The 17834-nt window shown below is 39.9% G+C and overlaps 1 protein-coding gene across 7 annotated transcripts in view; it reads right to left on the bottom strand.

Moving 5' to 3' along the window:
• IPO11 (importin 11) overlaps positions 1–17834 on the bottom strand; it is a 149337-nt gene that overhangs the window by 109891 nt on the left and 21612 nt on the right. For all 7 annotated transcript variants that reach the window (XM_084833303.1, XM_084833304.1, XM_084833305.1 and 4 more), the window contains exons 5-14: positions 16456–16659; positions 12724–12856; positions 11937–11995; positions 10179–10227; positions 8161–8231; positions 4755–4947; positions 4488–4640; positions 4207–4250; positions 2245–2335; positions 525–572 (exon numbers count right to left, since the gene is read on the bottom strand). In XM_084833303.1, the coding sequence (XP_084689429.1) occupies positions 525–572; positions 2245–2335; positions 4207–4250; positions 4488–4640; positions 4755–4947; positions 8161–8231; positions 10179–10227; positions 11937–11995; positions 12724–12856; positions 16456–16659 (1045 nt within the window). The remainder of the gene's footprint in view (positions 1–524; positions 573–2244; positions 2336–4206; positions 4251–4487; positions 4641–4754; positions 4948–8160; positions 8232–10178; positions 10228–11936; positions 11996–12723; positions 12857–16455; positions 16660–17834) is intronic.

The following is a 17834-nucleotide window of genomic DNA, read 5'->3' as shown; positions in this document are numbered from 1 at the left end:
CCACCCAGCCTTGCCGGATTCGGACATCACGACAAGCTGCACCTGGCGAAGGTAATTAGATGGTGTGCAACCGGCATGCACGGGGTGGGACAATATGCCACGGTGGCTTATTTTCCCTCCCTGATCATGTCAACCTGCCTATATCTCCATTTAGTGAGCTTGAGATTACCATTTCTCCTTAATCTTTTTGTGTGGGGGTATACATATACACACACCCCAAAAACAAGTTTTACAGCACAATCCTTCAACTGTATACTCAGAAGTCTCACTGAGTTCAATGGGGCTTTCTCCCAGAAAAGTGCATATAGGACTGCAACCTTAGAAAAGTAACTTAAAAGATGAGTTCTACAAAACCTTTCCTAAAAACCCCATTCTCAGGCTCTTCTGGCTCAACTATTTACACTGTTTATTTTGATATTTGTTTTCAAAATCTCAGAGCATTAAAATGCTGCTAATTATTAGAACAGATTAGAAGACAAGCAACCACAAGTCTGTGAATGTAAAGTAAAAGAACCTGAATTTACCAGCATCTTTAATCAGTAGAGTTTGGGTATCATCCATGTTGGTGGGCCCTGAAAGAAAGAAAACTTTATTTCAGATAATTAAATTGAACAACACAATTATTTAAAAATAAGCATATAACAATAATTAGCAAGTAAAACTATAATGCAGAAAAATGGAGAGGAGGACCATGTAAGCCATCTTGGGTTCCTTGCAAGAGGAAAAAAGGTGGAATATAAAGGAATATGCATCAGCTTTTAAAGAGCATAAACCTCGAAGTGGGAAGATACACTCCATAATGAGGGGCATACAGTACGAGGAAAGGGAATGTGGATATCTATGGACAGTATCCAGTGTTGTCCGCATACTAGTGGGACCCACCACTAGTGCAACAGGAAGCTAGTGGATATGTAAGCAAATGGAAAAGAGCCGAAATGCTCATTCCCAGAATAGGGCAGATCAGCAGACCTCGCAGAAGGGAGCTCTGCTGACCTGGCTCATTCCAAAAATGTCCACTCGTTTCTGGGTGGCTTTAGGAAGTGCTAGCTTCCTGTTGAGCTAGTGGTGGAACCTGCTAGTGGTGGATCCACAACAGAAACAGTGGGAGTGCAGCAGTGGGAGCGTATACTGCCCTATGACTGCAGTGGCAACTGCTAGCATTATCAGTACTATAGTGAAGTTCGCTATAAACAACAAAACAAAAGCAGGGTGCTTTCAGAAGTCACGTTCTACAAACTTTCAAATCATGGTTTGGAGGATTGGGAATGGCAAATGTGTGTGCACGCATGAGTGTGCACAAATGCTATTAATTCCCAATCATACAAGCTGCTCACTCCCGACCCTACAAACTCTGGATTGGAAAATGAGAGAATGTGACATTTGCATGCAGCCGCTGAAATTGAGTGAGACCCTTTCAAAGCATCCCAAGACACCCCCCCTCTGCCTGTTAGGGGACACAGCTCCTTTTATTACAGTCTCCAACTCGAGAAAAAGTCAGATCACTAAGCTAATTTGGGAAGTCTAGTATTTCCTGTTATTTATATATGTTTGACTGCAAATAATATGTAAGACTTATACAACTATGTGCACTGTTTGCACCATTTACATTTAGCACAAAATCTTTGCTTGTATAATGACAAAGAATTCTTTGGGGCACACAAAGAAACAGTATTACAGCTGTGGGGGGAAAAATATAGACTTGATAATATCTTCAGGCAGTGTTTTCTCTACCTAGGTAAAAGATATTCATCTTCAACTATTAGCCACAGTGACAAACTTGTACTTTTATTAATTAATGTAATTGACAGTGCGTTCCCTGGCATTTAAGAAGTCTTTCAATAAATGTTGGACAAGGTAGCTCACAAGATCACAGGAACAATATTGATTTTAGAAGTGTAGTTTTCAGCCATTTTTGATTTAGCAAAGAACTGATCTTATTGATATAACTTAACTGAATCAAATGCTATACGCCTTACAGATACATTCCTACACTAGATACCTCGAGGTGGCAAATATCCCAGAAGTAAAGAATATGATAGCTAATTGCATTTCCTTAATACACTTCTAATTTTCTCCCCAGAACAGTTACCTGTTTCCAGCAATCTTCAGTGTAGTCCCAATAAGAATCCAAGCTAGAGTATGGTAGCCAAATGTTTATAAAACATTAGAGGCTTAACATCTTACAGTAAACATATAAGTGCTCATTCTACATACCATATGATCTTAAATAGTACTTAAAATTACCTTGCAGAGTGTGAACCATCTCTAGAAGAACTGGAGTAAGAGTCTGATTATATTCATGAAAAATATCAATGAAGAGCACTTCTGTGCATGGCTGAAAAGAAGTTAGAACTGTTTATTACTGAAGGTACAAATAGATTAAATAAATTAGGTTTTAAAAAATAGGACATTAAGAACATTGCTAAACAGGACATGAAACAAATGTTCAAAACATTCTTCAGCGGATGTCCAAAAAGGCCCTAAAAATAAAAAAATTATAATCCTAACACCTTTTGCAACAAAAAGTTCACATTTTTCAAGGTATGACGTACAAAGTAAATTAATACCATTGAACCAACATAAGAACTGATATGATAGTGCACAAATGCAATTAGCTGTCTGAAACAGCTAATTTTCAGAATTTGCCTGAAACAGCATGAAGCCATGAATATAACTGAACAGAGCTCTGAATCATACACTGTTGTGGGGCACCCATCACTGGCATATATCTGTACATCTGTAGCTTATAGAACAACACCTCTACTGATGTTGGCCCAGTCCAACACTGCCCAGAATATGCAGAGCTCCCTGCAACATTTTCTTGAGCTAGGGCTCTTTGCACACTTTATGAACCAAGTGTTTGTGCCACATAAACAGCCATGTTTGCAGTGGTAGGCAATATAAAGTGTGAAGATAAATGTTTGTAAACATGCACTACAGCTGTGACCGGAAGGCAAAATCCTGTGTGCATGTGTGTGTGCATGCAAGAGCCTTGGACCAGAGCCACAAGTATCTCAAGATCTAAACATAAAGCACATGCTTTGCCCTATGGCATAGGCAACTCTGATGAAGGATTTCAAGAGGTGCTTCTTTCCAGTAATAAAAAGGGATGATTACTTGTCAAGGTGCCTGTCCACAGCTAAGGGTCGTGATCTGACTAATCTTTGTTTTATTCTAACTGTTTTTGGTAAAATAACATGGATATTCTTTTCGCATTACGTTTGTCTGTGCTCTTGAGTCAATTCCCCCACTGATCTAGTATAGCTACAATCTGCTGTGTGTACTTCATGCCTCTGTCCAAGGCCACTGTATTTCCCTGTCGGTCAAGTATGCATGTGCAGGTGTGGGTTAGCATACACATGTGATTGAGGACATGCAGTAACAATGAAACCACAGAAGAGCTGTGCTGTGCTGAGACCCTGCCCTTCCCTTCCTTCATGTCAAAACTGAGGCATACCTGCGAGTTCAATACTGCACAGTTCACAGTCTGCATAATTATCACCAGCCTGTCCTCCTCCCATCTAAGAAGATCTGTAACTGGTCAGAGAAGCTGCAAACCTCCTGGCCAGAAAGAGGGTAGTGTAGGTAGCAGTTGCACAGCAGTTGCGACGTCCATATGGACGTCGGACAAATCCGCAATAGAATCAAATGAGTTCAGATGTCTATGACTCAGACCCATGGATTCCACAGCACACTGGCTTTTCCCGAGTTGCACGAATTCCACGAACTTACAGACCAACTTTTTTACTTTCCAGAATTGTATGTAGAAAAATACATAAAACAAAAAAATGCCAGCCAAAGATGCGCATTTTCCCCATAGGCTAAAGCATGAAAATGCACAAGTTGGGGGGCTTTGTGTCTTTTTTGCAAATGTGAATTTGCACAAAGGCAAATTTGCACAAATTCGGGAAACTGGGAAAAAAATCTGATTCCGCCAGATGACAGGATGAAAGGCACCTGACAATCCGCGAAACACAGATGGAATGGATTTTATAAAATCCATGCATCCCTGGTTTTGGGCTGCACGCTCTCCAGTCCCCTGGGGTTTGCCAGTATATGGAGGCCTTTGCCAGGGTATGGGAGGGTCCTGCCAGTACAGGAGAGCACTTTGATGGACTGATCCTAAAACGTGTTACAGGTCAGGACTACCATCCATATTCAACAAAGTAATACGATCTCTACTTAAATTAGATGTCGTTTGCTTACCCTAATACTATATTTCCAAGAATCGCCTCCTGTCTCTTCAACAGCTGCGTCATACGAACAAGAAAGTAAATTTTACACAAGTATCTAACAAGCATATCAGTAGACACATACATGGAATTTAAATTAAAAGATGTAACTGTGTACATAAAAAGTGTTTGTGGGAAATAATTATACAATATTACACATGCTTTTAACTTTTACATTATTTCTAGATACCATGGAAAACTAGCATACTATGCATTAAGATATGTTTAAGATTGAAAGAATTAACAGCTTCTTACTAAAGCCTTCTGGATCCTCTTCCCACATTGTTAACTCTTCCTCAGTTAACAGGAAATACTGAGTGACTAACCGCCTGCATATCTCTGTTAATGTTGGGTATGTGAAGAATGATGCTTTTATCTTATGAGCTTCAAGAGTTTCAGGGCTGCTATCTGTATTAAGGAATTCCATAAAGTAAATACATACATCAGTAATATCAGATTAGAAAGGAATAAATAACTATCAATACTTCAATAACTTTTCAAAAGTGAAATGAGCCATATTACCTTCCATATTTTTGGATGGCTTATAAGCATAGCTTTTGACAATCATCTTAATCAGATTCATGCACTGGACAATAAATCGCTCAAACACAACTCCTTCACCAGCCTCTGTGAAAACATAGCTTACAGCAAATTCCAATGATCGCTGAATTAGAGAGGTGAATGAAAAAGGATGTTGGTCCAAGAAATCTAAAAGCTAAAAGTTAAATCAGAAAAATAAAACAGGATGATCATAAGATAAATATAAACAAAAAACACAACCAGCTAATACTAACAAGATATAAAAAAATTAAATTTAATACTATACCACATAGAAATAAAGGTGATTTGCACTGCTGATATCTTAATATTTTCTATATAGCCTCTCTTTCCAATCAAATATTTTGTTGGTAACCACCCACTGACAATCAGAGGGTAGTACCCAATGTTAGTCCTATGTAGAGTAGACCAACTGAAATCAATGAAATCTAAGTTGATCACAGCTAACTTAAGAAGCCCCATTAATTTCAATGGGTCTACTCTATGTAGGACTAAAATTGGATTCTACTGTATGTAAACTGTTATTTTAAACATACTCAACCCTTTACTTTAAAGGGTAAGATTTACTTGGCATTTACTGTTTGATTAAATGTGTTATGAATTATTCAAGTTCAAGAAAAAATCAAATTCAAAACAGACATGGATCAATAACCCATATCTGCTATAATTATGTACAGCACACAAGAACTACATGGTAGACTTTGTTAACAGATTATGACAAGCCCTGAAACGTTTGCCTAATGGGATTATGAAAACACCTTAATTACTTTGTGTTAACAGGCTGTTCTAGAACTATAGTTATTAAAATAGAGTAAAAAGTATTTCAAAATTAATAGCTTCTGTCACAAGGGTGGGGAACCTCAGGCCCGGGGGCCAAATCTGACCCGTGGAGGTTCCCCAGATAGCTACGCCCCTTCCTCTGACTCCACCCCCTTTCCCCAACCACCAACCATTTGGTGGATTCCTGAATTTGTACAGTTTTGTCCCCATTGAAATGCCTCTCTTAAGGCTATATTCCAGGCAGCAAGAACTTGAATCTACAATATGCTAATATTTTTGGCCCCGCCCCTTTTGCCTTTGGGCCTACTCCCTTTTGCCTTCAGCCTCACCTACCACTGCAATGCAGCCTTCAACAGCTTCTCCAAAACGGAATTCCGCCCTTGGGCAGAAAGAGGTTTCCCATCCCTCCTCTATCATCAAGGCTGTCAAAATGTCCAGGTATATCCAGGTAGAGCCCAGAATCTAGGCATGCCACCTGATACAGGTATAGTTCATTAGATAGCTAAAATTCCAAGTTTTCATGGGTTTTTAAAAATGCAGAATTTGAGAAAAACAATATTTCATGGTGTCTGCTAGATTCTGGGTGTTTTAAGGCTGCAATGTCAAGCACATGTACTTGGAAGTAAATCTCACTGGGACTTACTTTTTATTAAGCTAAGTTAGGATTGGACTCTGAGGCTACCATTCCATTTACACCAATTTGGGAGTGCGCCCTCCTAAATCCCACAGAAATCAATGGTTTAATGAGTATGTGCATGAAACACTGAATTTCTTCCTAAGCAAAGCTAAATTCTACAACTAAAGGGAGTGCTTTGTGTGTGTGTTTCAACAAACATCTGTAGAACTGTCAAGATTTGGGAGAAAAACAAAGACTTCCACCTTATACTTGGAACTTATATTTTCATACTCACTGAAGCAGTCATAAAGCAGGGACAGGAGAACAAAACGACCTTCCACATCCCTCTCCAACATATTTTACTGTGCTCTCATACTCAGAAAAGCAGAGCAGGTAAGAGAGAATACTCCTACCTGGAAAGAATGAGGGACAAACTAAAAGTGATATTAATCGTGTGAATGCAAGTTAGGTCGCAATCCTATGCATATTTAGACAGAAAGAAGTCCTACAACTCCTACAAAAAGTCCTACAACAAAAAGCATGGCTAGCTGGGGCGTGCTGGGAGTTGGAGGACTTTTTCTGTCTGAACATGCATGGGATTGCACCCTTAATGTGGGTGCTTTTGTTATGTAAAAGCAGCCACAGGGAAGCCTTAACAGCCCTGGAATCATGTGGGACACAGAGGGGAGTTCTCCATTTGCAGCAGGTCTGACAAAAATCGCCCCTCGGAAGCCGCTATTTGCATTTTAAGTGAAGCCTTCATTAGCACCAATACAAACTTACCTTAAAATTCAAATTGCAGCTTCCAAGAGACCATTTTGGTTGGGGCCCTGGCAGAAAAAGAGAGAGTTAACCCAGGGGGCCCCACTGCTTCCCCCTCCAAAGCCTTTTTTTAAAAAATAAAAAACACTAGGAAATATTAGGGCAGTCTTATTTCTCTCCCTTTCTAGTCACTAACCTTGCCCTTTCTCTCCCCTCTACCCCCTTGCTTTGCTATTTTCTCTTCCCTCTCAGCCTCTAGCCTCACTATATCCCCCACCCCCCAGGCCATCTCCTTAGCTCACTTTTGACTACCCAGCTCCCCTCAGCAGCTATTCTGTGACTAACCACATCTTCTGTCAGAGCCGTGTCTGTGGTGGTTCCCAAAGAAGTTTCTCAAATTCCCAAATGTGCCCATGGGTCCAAAAAGCTTGGGAACCCCCTGATTTAACTTCTTCCTCCTCCCATGTTCCTGAGCTGCTCCGGCTTCCCCACTTCTGCTGCTTACATAATGACATACATGCACATTAATTGAATTCACACAATTTAATTCACCTCTAGGATGGCCCCCAGTCAAGTAAAACTGTCCAACTCCTCCTTCCCCAACTTTACACAATTCTTGGCAGAACTAGAAAAGAACCCTGGTAGAAAATACAGAAATCAATGTGCTTGATCTGCATTATTAGCACATTTTGCACAGGATACTAATTAGGCTATAGCCAGGAACACTGGAATCCCATAAATCAGTTCCTATACTAGAGCAGGAGCTTGAGGCGGCAGGCGAGAGCTGACAGGTGGCTCTGAGGGTCAGAAGGGTCAATGGGCACTAGGACCAGGAGGAGCTAATAGAGTGAGGTGTGGAAGGCATGCCTGGAAATGAGAAGCAGAAAACTAGTCCCAGATAAATGCTGAGTTAGAGAAAGATATAAGAAAACACTGATGGACAGATGGAAGAGCTGAAGGGGGAGCTTCCTCTCTCCTGAACTTGTAATGGAGGATACCAAATGATTAATAGGATACTATATGCCTATTTCCTGCCCAGGTTCTTTCCCTTCACTAAAGTTATTTATTCTGCTCATCTCTCCAGGTTTTTAAGATTTGATTTTCTAACATCAGCACTAAAACTGACAAATCTACGCCTCTACTTAAAAGGCACATAAAAGATTTTAAAACTCTGAACTGAGTTTATTCAGCTAAAAACGTTCAATAACTTACCACTTTAGTGAAGAGAATTATAGTCTTTTCTAGTCGATCTCTGCAGACATGATCAGCTTCTATACTTCTGCCTGGCAAACAGAAAAAAATATTAATTTCAATTGTTGGAGAGAGCAATCCTATGGCCACTAGACAGTGGCTAGATGGCCATAGGATATCTTGTTTTCTGGGAACCAACAGCTCTCTAGCCAAAAATGCAGGGCAGGAGAAGCGCAGAGAGAACGATCCCCTCCGTGCTTCTCTTGCCCTGCATTGGATAGGCGGTCACCTCTGAGTTCGGAGGCATGTGCCTATCTGGATAGGATTGCGCCCTTAAATTCCAAAGGAGCAGCCATACTAGTCTGCAGTATAAAAAACAGCGAGCATATATTAAAAATTGTGACACTTTAAAGACTAACAGAACTACTATGGCATAAGCTTTAATTTTTTAACTTTAACTCAAAGAGCAGTTATATTTTGCCAAGTAAAGTTGGTACCAGAGAATTAACAATATTCCAGTTTAGCAAATTGCACAAACTAAGTATACAGAAGCTGTGGAATAACAAATAAAAAACACTCAGGGGCAACATAATGTAAGAGTTAATAGCAATTTATATATTCGTATAGGTAATGTAGTAGCAATGAGACTGCACCAGGAAATCCCAGTTTGAATCTCATTTCTGCCATCAACACACTGGGCCGATTTACATGCAATACCACCACAGGATTTTTAAAAACCCTTGTCGGGGGGAGAGACAAGCAGGGGTCCAGGTTCAGGTTTCATGTTAACGATCCAGGGAGGGAGCATCCCTAGGTTGTTTAGCTGCTCTCACTGGCAGGAGGAGCCAAGCAGGAGCGATCAAGCACCATGAACTAGCACACTGGCTTGTTCACAACAACCTAGGGTTTAAAAACAGCAACTATCTGGATCCTCGTTGTATGTGAACCAGGCCTCTAGATAGCCTTACACAAGCCACTCCCCCTCAGTCACAGTCCCTAATCTACAATATGGGGAAATAATACCAACCAACATTACAGGATTGTTGCAAAGAGTACAGCAGGCTAATGCGCAGGAAGCACTTTCAATACTCCAAAGCACAATTACTTCCAGTTTAAAACATCTAACGTTCAAGGACTCGTGCAAGCCTGCCATGATGGACCTACCAATGAAGTCCTCTGAAAAGATAACAACTAAAGGTTGGATCCAAAAATCTCCAAATATGAATAAAATACAAACAGAGCTTATAATGCTCATACCCTTAACAGGAAATTTCGGAACTCAAACGCACTCTTTTCTTACAGTATGCAGATATACCATTTGTGAATACCGGAGGGCGCAAGCCTACAGCCCCTAGAGAGAGTCTGGGGGGGGGGGCATAGGATAGTTCGGATTCTTGGATCTGAGGTCGGAGGCAGGGCTCCCCCTCACAGCCAGAGTGGAGAGAACTGTGCCAGTCACCTTTCAGAGGACAGTAAGGCAATCCTGGAGAGGAGGGAAAGGGAGTGTGCCAGTGCATGGGGAGAGGACTGGGGAAGCTGTACACCATATCCCCAGGCCTCCCCAGTCTCCTTCCCTCCCGCTCCGCAGAGCCCCAGCTAAATGGATAAAAAAGTCCATCTAGAGAAAATACAGAAGGGGAGGAGCACAGAGGTGAACATCACCTTCGCCACTGCTCCCACTCTGTGCTGGGTGACTGTAAGCCACCATGTTCAGAGCTTACGACCACCCCGATAGGACTGCACCCTTGAGTAGTTTGTTTTTGCAGTAATTATTTCTGGTAATAAATCCTTTTGTTAAGAAGCATTTTGTCATTTGGCAACAAGAACTAAGACAGCAATCGCGATCCTCTGCGTTCAATGGGACATACTTCCTCATAAGTCTGCAATCCTAAACACACTGACTAGGGAGTAAGCCTCACTGAACACAATGGAACATACTTGCACTGCATTACATATTTTACCACTAATTCAATTGATACCGTTTGTCTTGGGCTTTAAAATAGAATGCAGAAAGTGAAAGCAAGCTTTCATATACTTACTACATTCCAAAAATTGTTTTAGTCGTTCAAATACTGCATGGAGAAATCCCTAGAAAATGTAAAAACAACATACATGAAACCAATTGTGCTATATTTGCCGTAAAATAAGCGTGGGGGGGGGAATATTTCAACTAAAATTATTTAATTATCTGTTAGGGACATAAATAATACAGAGTACAGGAGCCCTGTGCAGCAGTGTTAATGGCAAGGAGGGCAAGTGAAATATGGGTAGGGAACAGAACAGCTATGAGACAGAGGGAGTGTGGCAGGGTACTTGAGGGCCATGCTAAACCTTATGCTAAATGTGTATATGCATTTAACCTAATTTTTGTTATTTAAATAGCAACCATGGGAAAGGGGGGGGGGGAATGGAAGCTTCCACCCAGGACTAGTAGCAGTAGGGAAGCGGGGGAATTTTCATCAAGACCACGGCATGTGTGTAAAGCAGGGGTGCAGAATCTCTTTCAGTCCAACGGTCAAATTCAATTTCAGGGAAGCTCTCGGGGGCCACTTTCCATTGGTGGGCAGGCCAAAGACAAAAGGGGGCAGGGCCCAAAATACCAGGATATTTTAGCTCAAAGCTGTTAGTGCCTGTAGCAAAGCCTTAGGAGAGGCATTTCAACCTTTTGTAATAGGGAAAAAAAAGGCACAAAAGGCAGGAAACCACAAAACGATTGGTGGTTGGGGGAAGAGTGTGGGGCCAGGGACAGAAGCCTTCTGGTGAACCCCAGAGGGCAAGATTGGGACTACCGAAGAGTCAGAATGGCCCCTGGTCCTGAGTTTCTGCACCTTCTGTATGGCCTTGGTTCTGACTGGGCCTTGAAATACATACACACACACACACACACACACACACACACACACTCAATGTATACATCATCTAGTTTTACTCAGATTAACAGGGCAGAGCAGGCAGTTCAGCAGGAAGTAGATGTAGGTATTGCAATTTAAAATGACAGATATAAAGAAAAGTAGCTTTTCAGTTTTTACTGAAACTGTGCTAAGATTCTAATTTCAATTTACTGACATTATGATAAAAATAATAAGGAAAACACCTTCTGATTATATAACCTAAATATTGTTCTCTCTCTCTCTCTCGCTCTCTGTATACACACACACAAACACTCACACGCCATATTTCACATGCCTTTTGGATTAATTCTCACTATCTTACAAATCTTCAGGCATATCAACTATGCTACACTGGCCAAGTTCAGACAATCAGAGGGGAAAAGATGCCACTGTGGCCTCTTTTCCCCACCCTGCGCATGCCGCTTGCACGCCTGCCATTTCCCTAATTACCTTTGGTGCTGGCTGCCATGTTGTCCAAACCTGGCGAAGTGTGCAGCAGGGGTGGCTTCCACACCACCCCATAAACCCTACAAGCCGTTGGTTGGGGGGGGGGGGTGTTGGAAGCCACTCCTGCCGTGCACCTCGCCAGGTCTAGACAACATGGCAATCCGCACCACGGGTAATTAGGAAAATGGCAGATGCACAAGCAGTACATGTGGGATGGGGAAAACAAACCACTGTGGCTGCTTTTCCTCCACCAATTGCCCAAACCCAGTCACTGATTCTAAACCTGTTTGGTCAGTCTTCCAAAGGTCACTCTTAATATTTTCATGCAAGTATCAGTTCCTATCTTTTCAACAGACAAAAATGTTTTAGACATCCATAGTAGTAGTACTAAGTTCTAAGAAAATATTTTAACCATAATAAAATATAATTTGTGAAAAATAAAGGATGTGCTTCACTTACCATCACCTCTATGTTCCGATGGGGTTCCACAAACCCATGAACAGTCAATTTACGAAGCACTGAAAAATGAATCAATAATACTGCCTCATAAAAATATTACTACTCTCATAAAAGACACTCATTGTGTAATAGCCAACACATTGCTACAACCTGTGTGCTACAACCTCTAATGGAGGAAACCCCACACAACGAGGGTTTGAATATTCAAAAAGGCTGCAGTCCAGCATGCACCACAGCAAATCGTGGGTTAATTAACCCACGATTTGCCACTGTTGTGCGCAAACACCCCCACTCTATCATGACAATTTTAGTATTATAAACTTAAGGGAAAAAAACGCTAGCAGGTAAATAAAAAGATAACAAAAATATTTTACTAAATAATTCAAAAGACCCTTAAGATTGTTTTTTTTGTTGATGCTCCAAGGGAGAATGGGATCTTTTCACTTACTCCTCCATGTCTCTACAGAGCAGAAATGCAATATGTTCTTTAAATAGCTGCAACTGCAAACAAAATGCACATGTGACTTAGAAAAAGAACACTAAGGATATAATAATAAGCAGCTTGAAAGAAAGAGTGCTTGTGCTTGTCATATTACCAGTATAAAATATGAGTGGCTAAATTTTGTACTACTCAGCACTGAGTGTCGTCAGAAAAGCAAGAGAACATAGAACATAAATTCAACTCCAAAGAGCCAGAATGCTTTACCCCATTAGTGGAAAAATTGAGAGTTCACCTTATTGTATACATTTATATTGATATATTGATTTAATACATTTTGTCAATTACCTTTCAATGATAACAGAGTTCTTTCTAATGAATTAGTCATAGCAGTTTCATCTCTAGTACAAATCTGTTGGAGGAATGTATCTGTATGGTGATTCCACAAGGAACAGGTAAAGCTATAAATTCCAGAAGCTAGCTGCAATTAAAAAAAACACACAAACCATAATGCTTGATATAGATAAAACAAGTGTCACCAAAATAATCCTTGTTAAGGGAACACAGTGACCCTAATCCAGTGAGTCACAAAAGTAATGAGATTTGTGTTAGTTGTTCCGCTGGACTTATTGGGCCATGTAGTGCAATCCTAAGCATGTTTACTCAGAATAAATTCAATTTAGTTCACTGGGGCTTACTTCTTAGTAAGTGCATTTCGGATTGCAGCCTTACTCATGACTAAAGTTTGGCTGGATTTTCCAAAAATATTTTGGCATGGTGGGCTGCTGTCTGAGCAATGCGTGTTGTTTTGCAATCACAAAGCTACTTTTATAGTTCTTTGGATTCTAGCCTTATTATATATATATTTACAATGAATTATGAAGTTGTTGCTCCCAACAAGCCAAGCTTTGTAAGCCAACGTCAAATCACGATTACAAATCATGATTACAAATCCCTGCTTGTTAGCAGATTCTCTGGAATCCTGACTTATTGTTATGTGCAAACCAGACCAAAGTATCATACAAGAATCAGATGTCAAAAGGCAGACCTTTGCAAAAACTGTGGCTTTAAAGACAGACCGTTGCAAAAACTGTGGCTTTAAAAAAAAATCCAATTAGGCAATTTATTTATGCAGTATCCAATCCTTTTATAAAACAGTTTGTTTACCTGATTTTAATGCAAGAGTGGCACAGTACAGATTGAAGAACCCTAATCTCTAATTATGGTTAAAGATCACTAGATCGTGTGCTCCTTCTGCCCAGCCCCTTCCTTCTCACAAAAGCTGCTTCTAAATAGATTGATCCATAGCTATATCTATACCAATCTTAACTATGGTTAAAACTACCAGATCCCAAAGATAATGGTTATGATCAAAGTCCCTACCAATAATGTAACCATCTGTTAGAGATTGGGAGTGTTGGGTCTGTACCAGACCATTATTGAGACTGCTGCTACTTTCATTTGAAAACACTCATTTTATTCTCAATCCAAAAAAGACCAAAGAAAAAGTGGAGTTCCAACTTATAATGTAAATAAAACTCAGGCACTTCCAGTCTGGTATAGAAAATATGTTATGCCACAACATAATTGAAAACAACATTAGTAGGTGTGAATACCTCTACTGAATTTGACATTTGGTAAAGTCACACTGGAAGACTTTGGTTTAGTTCAATCATGGTTTACATAACTAGGAATGAACAGTGGTGAGCCTCGGGTTTAGATATTTCCCACATCCCTCCCCTTTATGTGTGAGGAGACTGGAAGCTTTGACTTTCACTTCAGAACAAACTGAAGTTCTGTGCCATGTATAAACTCAGGGAACTGTGGTTTGTTCCAAACAAAGTTAGTTAAAACAGAACAGAATAAAACCATAGCTGGTTTAACTAATTTTGGTTAGAACAAACCATAGTTCCCCCAGGTTTTATGTAACAAGGAACTGGGTTTTGTTGTCTCCTCTTGTCACACATGAAGGAGAAGAGGAGAGGAGGAACATGTGGTTCTCCATCATCTAAACAAACATAACAATCTGATAAGAGCTTTTGTCATCAAGATTTCAGTTATGTGCACAATGACATGTACACGTTAGATGTTAGCATGAACACTGAAGATATGTCAACATGCTATGCTATTAAAAACAAGGTAGCGATTAACAAAATGTCACAAATATTACATAGTGAAATACAAGCTTGTTTTTAGACAAGCTGAAAAAGTATTCCAGGTATAATGTTTAGTGTTAAAATGGTTTTGACAACAGACACGTAGCTAAGCAAAATGTAAATTAAACTCCCTGCCACCTCACCAAATTATGTAAATTATTACAGAACCAGGAGACAGATGGCTGTAGATTTTAAAATGTTAAGCAAGGGGGGGGGGGGTAGACATAATCCCATGTATGTCTTAAAATGCAATTACTTTCCAGAAAATAGTTCGATTCCATTCATTCCTCAAGAACATAAGCTTGGGTGTTATACAGCAAAGATTCCCCCTACCTACCCATGGGTTTTTCCTCACATCTGCTGTCCCATACATTATGCTCCAGATTGCTCAATTTCTCTTTAGTTAAAACTTGTTTACTGTGGGAGAGAAATGCATCCCCACAGTAATCTTGTTTGTGAGGAGCTCATAAAAATTAAACCTTTTGTGTGGGGTTTGTGATTTTAAAAGAGTACCATTACAAACGTATAAAACAGAATTAGAAGCTTATTTCGTTCCCAAAATACAAAGTATTTACACTAGCATGACGCCCATATTTATTTCATAACTTTTAATGTTTAATCCATATCCATAGCACAGATGTTATTAAATATTCACCCTCACTACTGTAGGCCAGCGCAAACATAATGCTTAAATTTGGCTTGTTTTCCTTGATCATGGTTAAATGTTACATCTTAATCTAAACTATGATTAAGGATTGGCTGCAAAGCAGGATGGGCAACTACAGCTTGAAGTGGATTTGCAAATCAGTTATTTATCTAAAGTAGTTTTGGCCACTTTTCTATTGAAAAAAAATACAAAATGGCTTACAAAGAAAAAGGTGAGTTTCTACATACAAAATAAACAAAAGCAACCAATGCAGCCTGACATTGACAATACAGCACTTCTTTCCATGTCATGCCTCCTCATAATTGTTATTATAGTGTGTGGGGCTTGTGCACTCCCCTCCATCCTTTCCACATTAATCATTGTGTTCTACCTATAATGAAAATAGCTGGTTACGAACTCTGGTTTAAAGCTAACTTTGACTAATGTTAAGCTAGTTGCAGACAGAATGCTATGCTATAGTTTATGCTGAAAAGGGAAGGAAATTGGAGGATTCACTAGGAGAGAGAGGGGAGGTTGGGATCAATCAAGCCCACATGACACTCCTGATCTTTTAACCATGGTAAGACATTGGGAAAAATTTTATCTGCACTGTAGCAAATTCATCCAGTTTACTGATTTCGTGCTGTAAAGACGTTCATTATCAAAACAAAACACTTTGCAAACTGGCTGCCATCAACTTAAACGTAAAAAAAAAAAAAGGGCGTTGGAGAAATCCACAACGGAATCAAATGAGATCAGATTTCTATGAATCCGACCCACAGATTCCACAGGGGACCAGCTTTTTCCAAGTCACATGGATTCCGCGGTTTGCAGACTGTTCTTTTACTTTCCTGAATTGTATGCAAATTTAGTCATAGAAAAATATGTAATATTAAAAAACACTGGCCGAAAATGCACATTTCCCCCATAGGCTAAAATATGAAAATGCGCATGGGGGGATTTACACATTTTTTTGCAAGTGCGAATTTGCACAAATTCGAGAAACTGGAAAAAATCCAATTCCATCAACGAGCGGATGATGGAACGAAAGGCCCCTGATAATCCACAAAACACAGATAGAATGGGTTTTACAAAATCTGTACATCCCTAGATCTTCAACTCGAAGATCACTTGGAAAGCAGCTTTCCATGTTTCCAGTTGGGTGCTGTTGTTACTTTACTCTGTTCTCAATGGTGTGGATCAAAAGTAATGAAACAGCATGCCTGATAGGAGGAACTAGTCTGGCTAAAATGGTGCATTACTGGAAGTGATACTTACATCATAGAAAAGTTTTCTATCTGCAGCAAGCCGTTTAGATGCCAAAGTCTTTGTGACATGATAGAAGGTAAGTAAAGCTCTATGTTGGCGAAGATCATCTTGAATTTTAACAGATTCTACCAGGGTAGGAATAAGCTCCGGCCACTGCCTCGGACAATCCAGCCTAGCAACTTTTGCAATCAACACAGAAATCTGTGTGGCGATCTGCAAAGACATCCAAAGGAAATACAGTTAAGACAGCAGGCACATTATGGCCTCAATGCAATACAGAGTCAGGCCTGGTTAAACCAACTGCTTTCCACTTTAATTAGCCTCACACATCCGCTGAAATTTCAGCCAACTTTTTGGTAAGTTATACAGAGCAGTTACATTAATTCAATTAAAAATTAATACTGTAAGAGCAAAGAACAGTAGTTAAGGTAAGTGGAACCTGAAATAAAATGCTGCAGTGTAGAGTGCTCCTGTCCTCTTTTCCAGCAAGTCAGCCCCCCTTCAGGATACTCTATTCTGTTCCCTCTCCAACTCCAACTATTGATCCTCCTCAATAATCAATTTGTGTTCCGTAGCTGCTGAGCACATCCAGCCCTCGTTGAGCTCTATTAAGGGTCCTAAGCGTAGGTCTTCTTCTCTAAATATCTTTGGACTTCTGCAAACCTTGGGATTCCCCTAATCCTGCTGATAGCTCCCCTCTTGTGTGTGTATGGTGCTATTTTGGCTATATAAGGATTGACACTCAACTCTGAACTTAAGAAGTAGAGGGGATGATAAACTGCACACAACTTGCTTACTTTCCTCTTTAGTTTTCACATTAATGATGTAGCTTATTATCCAGTGTACCTCTCATACATATAAACATAACAAACAGTAACACAACCAGAAAAAAAGATGTTGGAAAGGGGCACAGAAGGAGCCAAGTGCATATGTGGGAGATGGGATTCATCCCACATTAGATTTCTGAAAGAAAAACTGAAAGATAATATTATGCTTCAATATTATTGCTCTCATCCTAAATGTATTTTCCTTGAAGTAAGTTATATTGATTTTGATGAAGACAACCTTCAAGTAAGAATGCTCAGGACTGCAAGCTTATTTTCATTTCCACTCTTTGATTTAATTATAATTTGTATGTGAAAAGTGCCTTTCCTTCAAGTAACCACAGAGGTTAGCCATGGGGTTAAGGGGGCAGATGTTTCGGGGGGATACTTGTCCACCACTTCCCCATCAGCACTGCCCATGATAATTTTCTTGAAATACATCTTGCTGTCTGGAATACATGAAGATATACAGTATGGAACAATTCTGTAATTTTATTTTAGTACTCACAATTCCTTTAAAAAAAAAATTCTTGTCATTTTTACTTTTCGCCTTGTTAACACTAG

Source organism: Heloderma suspectum, chromosome 2 (assembly GCF_057233095.1).
Source record: "Heloderma suspectum isolate Gila_16-S chromosome 2, 16-S_ref, whole genome shotgun sequence".
Taxonomy (NCBI): Eukaryota; Metazoa; Chordata; class Lepidosauria; order Squamata; family Helodermatidae; genus Heloderma; species Heloderma suspectum.
This window is presented reverse-complemented; position numbering and strand designations above follow the sequence as displayed.